The sequence below is a fragment of the Trichechus manatus genome, unplaced genomic scaffold, assembly GCF_000243295.1.
Source record: "Trichechus manatus latirostris isolate Lorelei unplaced genomic scaffold, TriManLat1.0 scaffold00136, whole genome shotgun sequence".
Taxonomy (NCBI): domain Eukaryota; kingdom Metazoa; phylum Chordata; class Mammalia; order Sirenia; family Trichechidae; genus Trichechus; species Trichechus manatus.
The window spans coordinates 5,850,349-5,857,941 of NW_004444072.1; the positions used below are offsets into that span (position 1 = coordinate 5,850,349).

General features: G+C 40.7%; 1 protein-coding gene across 7 annotated transcripts in view; it reads left to right on the forward strand.

Moving 5' to 3' along the window:
* KAT2B (lysine acetyltransferase 2B) overlaps nt 1–7,593 on the forward strand; it is a 77,678-nt gene that overhangs the window by 31,285 nt on the left and 38,800 nt on the right. For all 7 annotated transcript variants that reach the window (XR_002825436.1, XR_002825435.1, XM_023739562.1 and 4 more), the window contains exon 6: nt 3,675–3,781. Coding sequence is in view for 5 of the 7 variants with exons in the window: in XM_023739562.1 (XP_023595330.1) it covers nt 3,675–3,781 (107 nt within the window). In the remaining 2 variants the exon portion in view is untranslated. The remainder of the gene's footprint in view (nt 1–3,674; nt 3,782–7,593) is intronic.

Consider the following 7,593-nt stretch of genomic DNA (forward strand, 5'->3'; position numbering starts at 1 on the left):
TCCAGTAGAAACTGACTGAAAATTCCGTTGCAGTTGAATACAAAATCGAAGCCTTAGAGGATATCATGGGCAATTTTGATGGGCTTTAGCTGAACATCTAATATTTGCACATATATCCTATAGCCCCAATTTTCAGTATTTTCTTAAGGAAACCAACTCATGAGTCTGAGGCATGACATGAACATTTCGGTATTTTCTGTGGAGGAAGATTCAGAAGCACTTAAACTACAGTTTGGTTATTGCCTCTGATGGGTTATGAATTCTAAGCGTGCTCAGATGGCTGCCTTTTAACCGGTCTAAGCTTCTTTCCTTAGAGAGTAAAACAATTTTCCTACTTGTTTCTCTATTACATTTGCCACATAAGCAACATTTCATGTTTTCAGATTGCAGTGATCATGCTATGTCTAAGCCAAGGAACAAAGAGGACCACTCCTCCCATTTTTATGGTGCTTAAAGAGAAATTTTAATCATCTTGCGTAGTAACAGTTTTTTTCCCTAAACAAATTCATTTTGCTTCTTGCAGATATTTGCTAATTATAGTGTGTTTTGTTCCTTCAACCCATAGTTCTGGCATGCTTATGCTGTTGAGCTAAAAACTCTTTGCTGCTTTCTTTTCTTCTCTATTACTAATAGTAGGCTAAAACTACCACCCACTTCTTTTAAATCCCTTTTCCTTGAATATGACAACATTTGAGGCTGCTGGGGATTTACACCGCCAGATTTGGCAGCAGAATCACATATGTTGAAGTTGAAGGTGCTGTTTGAATCTTGGACACTCTCTCCAAGTCAGAGCTGGGATCAATTTCCCACTCCCCAGTGAGGGCTTCATGACTCTCAGGTGCATTTTTGGGACTCACATCCTTATCTTCCTATTCTTGATATGTTGTTTGTTTTTCTACTTGGCTTTAACTTGTACCCTCCCTCCTCCCTTTACCTATTTACAAGGTGGTTTTTAAAAAGTTTACTACCTAGATCTCATTCTAAAAGTGAGAAGCACAGATGTTGAAGAGAATTTGGTTAAGAGAGGAAGACAGAAGGTAAAGATCACACATAGCCATACCACTCTGAACTACTTTTAGTGCTTTTAGATATTTCTGTTTTTGATCTGTGTGTTTTGTTTTTTTCAGTCTACATACAATTTTGTACCCTGCTTATGTAAAACAAGCAGTTTCCCTTGTTGTTATATGAAACTGTTCTTTATTGTGAATATATATACACAAACACGCACACATATATATGTGTTTGCGGTGTGTGTGTATACACACACACACGTTTTTTCCTAATATTAGTGGCATTCTTCTTTGGTGAGTCTGCAGAGTTTTGTAATGAGTGTTTTGATTATGTAATTACTAAGAAAAAAGGAAGCCTAGAGAAAGAAAGGAAACTTACTTCTGTGACAAAGGGCAGTTGGGGAAGTCTTTTGGGCTGTGTAAGGTGAGGTTAGGCAGAGGTTAGGAGGAGAAGTGGAAAGGCATCAAGAACCTCCTCTGCTGTCAACAAGATCGGGACGGGATCTTAACAAGGATTTTGGCTTTTATTGCTGTCAGTCCTTATGTGTTTGGTAAGAAACATACTATGTCGTGTCTTAAAACATGAGTTCATGGTGGCTTCCTTAGCAGGAATAAGTGACTCATGCAGTTTTTGCAAACCATGCATTAAACCGTAAAGTACAGGTAGCTATTCACTCAAACGGTACCTTGCCTGTGACATTTTCTGGCTATGAGCAGCAAGTCAGAAGACCGCCCTCCCCAGGACCTTTCCCCATCTGTTGTCACTTCTGAAAAACCAATCGCTCCCTCCTCTGAAGCCACCTAAAATCTTACAAACATTGGTAAATGAGAAAAATGATGGGACTTTTAGTCTTAGTGATGATGAAGATGGTAATATGGGTCCTCTATTAATTATCTAAAACCTTGGTGCTAGGTATGTTTCACAATTCAGTTTTTTTTAAATTTTACAAACGTAATATGACATATATACCATATTAAGTCCTGAGGGTCAGGACAATCCTCATAATTAACTCCACTAATAATTATAATGACTGTAACTAATACGACGTCAGTTCAAGTCAGGTTTTATTGACCAAAGGCTATGGGAAATCTTGATTTTTAAGGGCTTTTGAATTTCAGAAATGGTAGTGAAGGAATAGTGGGCTTATATAAATAGTTAACATTTATTGCATCATTAGTATGTAAGCTTCATAAGGACTAAGTGTTTGCTTTATTTATTCTGCCCTTCCAGTACCTAACACAGTGCTTAGCACATGGTAGGCAGTCAGTGTTCATTAAATGAATGAACGGAGCACTTACTAGGGGTCAGGCATTTATTCTAAGTATGCATATTAGCTTATTTAATCCTCATTATTGCCCTATGTGGGAATTACTTTTGATATTTCCATTTTACAGAAGAGGAAACTGAGAAAGGGGCAAGTGAAGAACTTGCTCCAAGGTCACACAAATCGTAAGTGGTGGTACTATATCACCTCAACTAGAATTAATGCACCCTAGAAAGAGACTTGGAGTCCCTGGATGGTGTATATGGTTAATGCGCTTTGCTGCTAGCCAAAAGGTTGGAGCTTCGAGTTCACCCAGAGGCTCCTCAGAAGAAAGGCTTGCAGATCTTCTCTCAAAAATTAGCCATTGAAAACCCTATGGAGCAGTTTTACTTTGACACACCTGGGGTCACCATGAGTCACAATCAACTTGATGTCAACTGATTGGTTCTTTTTTTAGAAAGAGGCTTGCAGGAAGTTATTCCAGAACCAGAAGTGTAGATGTGTTGGTATTTTACCATAGTTTTTCAGCTTTTTGTATATGTAAGAATTATCTGGGGACACTTACCAATTTAGTTACCCAGCCCATTCCCAAAGACCTGTCTCATTTGGTAAGTCTAGGTGGGGCTTGGTGTCTATATTTTTAATAAGGTCTCCTTCCAGGTGATATCTGTGGGTCCCCCAAATTTGAGATCCATTTGGTTCATGACATGTGAGAAGGTGTAACAGTAATTAATCGCATAGTTCCAGTTGTGATCCTGTCACTTACTAGTTGTGCGACTTTGGACCAGTTATTTAACCTCTCTGTGTCTTAGATATTTATTTGTAAATGGATATAATAACAGATCCTATTTCATAGGGTTATTTTGAGTATCAAGTGAGTTAATATACACCAACCACTTAGAATAGTGCCTACCATTCATAGTAAGAGCTAAATGTGTGTGATAAATAAAAATAAAATCTATAACTCATTAGGGCTGATGTGAGGATTAAATAAGAAGTTCTTAGACCAGTGTAGACACCTAGCAAGCACTTGGTAAATATTAGCAACTTTTGGGATGCTGATGACATTTTCAGTGGCAGCTACACCGAGGGCTCAAATCTTGTTCTGAGGCTCATGGAAGAGGACTAAGGCATTTCCACTGATGTACTGCTTCTGTCTAGCCTATGTCATATCAAGTTATGCAGGAAGAAAAGAGGATAAATTTGTAGAAATGCATTTCTGCATTTGAATATACCAGCGCTGCCCAACTAATTCATTATTTGAGTTGTAGATCATTGTATTTCCGAGTTGAAGGTGGGATGCTGACATTAAGGTGATTTCTACACGTGGTTAGGGTATTTGCCCCTCTAGTAATAGATTAGTTTTTGGTCTTAACATTGTGTTTTCTCTTGTTTATAGGTTTCTATCCATGTTAGAAGAAGAAGTGTATAGTCAAAACTCTCCCATCTGGGATCAGGATTTTCTCTCAGCCTCTTGCAGAACCAGCCAGCTAGGAATCCAGACAGGTACATTTCTTTTAGCCTAAATCAGAGCCCAACCAGGAAGACCAACCTCAAGTGTTAGTTGCAGCTCACTCTGCATTTATTTGTGTTTTTCGTCAGGAAGTTGAAGAAGAGCCAGCAAAAAAAAAAAAAAAAACACTTTGGCAAATCTTGTATCTGCATCGCCGTTCATGAGGAGAAGGCAGGTGCAAACCAAAATCTTACAACTGTATCTCCATTAGTGAGGAGTGCAGGTGCAAACCAAACCGTTAAAAAAAAAAAGAAAAGCAAGAAAAAAACTACAGGGTTTGCTTACTTTGCAAATTGCAGTTTTTAACAAGAGGCATAAAATACCATGCAGCCTAGTTTTGTAATCAAATACTGGCTCTTTTCAAAGACATTTAGAGTCTCAGTGAGTGGCCAGATATGCCCAGGAATCAAGTCTTAGTTTGGCTTCATAATCTATGATGTCTTAATGTTTATGTTTTGTGTGTTCAAGTTACTATCATGGAGGACAGTGGAATGATGAGTGGACAAGAGCAATCCTGAGTCTCAGGACATGAACTAGTTCCCAGTGGGGCCAGGGCATCCTTGCCATTGCCATGAGTCAGCCAGTGGCATCAGCTGGCATTTGTGAGGAAGGAGGACAGATGCCTTCAGAGTCACAGACCCCAAGGAGAAAATCTCAGTTCCTGCCTGTGACATGAGGAAGACTCAGTGGAGAAGTTTGGCAAGGAATGCCAAAGCAGCAATTTGTATCTGGCCACGGGGAAAGACAGAATCTAGAATTCTGATAGCGCTTTAGCTCGGTGTATAATATGCGCTTTAGCTCAGTGTGTAATATGAGGTTCATAAGTATCATCTCTAGCAAAGGTAATTTATTTTTTACTTTCTTTTTTTTTATTTAGCTAAAATTTACATACACTGAAATTCACCCTTATTAGTATACAGTTCTGTGAGTTTTGACAAATTTATAGTTATGTAAATACCACCACAATCAAAATATAGAATAATTGCATCACTCCAGAAATTTCTCTGGTATCCCTTTATAGTCCATCCCTTGCCCTACGCCCAGCCTCTGACAACCACTGATCTGTTTTTTGTTCCCATAGTTGTGCCTTTTCCAGAATGTCATATGAGAATCGTATAGTATATATATTTTTTAATCTGACCTCTTTCACTTGGTATAATGCATTTGAGAAGGTGATTTTTAAAAACTTTTTTTCATATAGAAGCCAGATTGGATGTAAATACAATTAAATCCATAGAAAGCAGTGGTATTTGGGTTTGGCTTAAAGTCTTCTTGTTTTAACTCTTGTTACCAAAAATACGTCAAAAATACCTTTGTGTCCTTTTTTTCCCTAGGTTATAGAGTATAGTTTCTTGTTTCTCTGTTCCAAATCCTATAGTGTTTGAGGTTCTCTCTGACCATATTACATGCTCCCCCCAGACCCCAGCAGTCAGCATTTACCATACGTATTCTCTGTGGTCACTGGACATACCCTCTACATTGCTGTCTCTCTACCTGTGCTGTGCACTTTGTCTTTCTCTTACCTAGCTTTCAAATGGTGTCTCTCCCACAAAGTCTGTCCTAACTCTTCCCATGTCCTGTAGCAAGGAGTGGATGTCCTTTCTTCCAAACTTTCACAGAACCTTGAATATATCATAGTCTGTATCATATATCATTGGCTGCGCAATGGAATTGCCTGGGGAGATTTAAAATGCATTAGTTTCGGAGTCCCATCCTAAGACAGTATGATGTAATTGGCCTGGAGTGTGGCCTGGGCACTGGCTTGTAAAAGCTCCCCAGGGGATTCTAATGCGCAGCAATGTTTGAGAACTATTGTATCACACGGTACTTTTCCTCATGTTGTCCTAGACCCCATTTTTTCCTGTATGCTTTCTTTCTCTTATGAGTGTAACTTGGTGGTCAGAGATCCAGTCTTGCCATATAATGATAATTATGATACTTGGTACTTTTGTTGGTGCTTTGCTATGAAGTATGTGTTAGATCTTTTAGCCATAGCACAAACCCTGGGAAGTTGGTATTATTATCTCCTGGCACAGTGGTTAAGAGCTCAGCTGATAACCAAAAGATCGGCCGTTCAAATCCACCATCTACTCCTTGGAAACCCTATGAGGCAGTTTTACTCTTCCTGTAGGGTTGCTATGAGTCTGAATCGACTTGATGGCAGCGGGTTTGGTTTTTGGTTTGGTTTACATAGATGAGGCAATAGAAGTTCAGAGAGGAGCAACAAATTGCTTGAAATCAGAGCTCATAACTGATGGAATTGGGTTGCACATCCAGGTCTTTCTGAGCTCCTAACTACTACACTGTGCTCAGAATTGGAGCTCCAACCACTACATGACACTGCCTTGGTGCGCACTGTAAGTGTGCAGCAAATGCTTGTGGAAGGAATGGGTGAAGACGCCGCTTCCTCCTCCTTCAGGCAGTGGAACACCAAAACTATTTAGTGTGTCAACTTAGTTCTCCTTCTGGAGGGTCTCTGGAGAGTTCTCTGTGTGTGAGAATTGACAGTGACCCTTGCCTCAGGGGTGTAGCAAAGGTAACGAGCGCCCAGGGGCTGTCTCTGAGTTGTGTTGCCATCCAACCCCTGCCCTGCCCAGTTTCAAGATGAATAGACATCGACAGCAGCTACACGTCAGCAGAAGCTCCTTCCCCCCTCTTGTCCGGCTGCCTCAATCAGGTGCCTTTCGTATCAGTGGCACCTCAGAATGTCATTCTGCACCTCGTCTGGCACCCCCTTGGACTTGTGCCCAGGGACAAATTACCCCCTCTCCCCCCGCCCCACCCCACGCCTCTGCCTTGTCTACTCTAAATGCCTCCCAACTTGCTCACCTTCTGGGCACGTTGTTATCTGTCATAGAACAGCATGGAGAAGGCAGAGGTTGTCCATGAACCTATAGGGACTTCATGTTTATTTCTACAGCTAAGGCTGTCACCCAGTGAAGCTAGGTGGTACACTTCAGTATTAGCTGAAGCCATCAGGAGTGGACTGTCACCTGTGTTACTGTAATTGCAGTGCTTTCCCTTGCAGGGAAAGAAGAGTGTAATCATCTTTTTAATTGGTATATCTGCACATCTTTGCAGCTGTGATAAATGACATTCACAATGATGGCTCTGAAGCTTTGCAAGATACTCAGATGCCTTCTGAACAGGGCTTCGAACCCATTTGTTCTAGTTTGAACCCCTGCTGAGAATTTGCATTTCCACCCAGATATGCTGAATCAGAATCTACAGTTTAACAAGACCCCCAGGTGATTCTTAGGTATAATAAATTTTGGGAACCACTGCTCTAATAGTGGCTCTCAGAATTGGTCCCTAACCAGCAGCATTAACATATTCTGGGAACTTGTTAGAAATGCAAATTCTCAGTAGGGGTTGGACCCAGAATGAACCGGTTCAAATGAATCATCAGAGGTTCCTCTTTGTTTGGAATCATTCCAGTGTACTGTGAAATTCAGAAGGCCTGTATGATGGAAAGAAAACCCTACAGCCCAGTAATCAGTGTATTCTGATTCTTTACGTATCAGTTGCTATTCAGGTAGCAGTGCTGTGGGTTGTTGTCTCTCTGTTGCTTGGTTTACTTATTCTGTTACTTTCTTGGCTGCTGGGAATGTTCTCTGTGGACTGAACTGTGGTGGCATTGAAACTTGGATGAACATTTTTTCTGGACACCTGTGTCCATACTGTGTCTTGTGTGTGACCAGTGTCTCTGAGAATGTCTGTTCCCCACATCACCTCTCATCTCATCAGCTACATAGTAGCACAACTAGCAAAGCAAAGGCCTGTCTGCTACAATGTACCCCCCCCC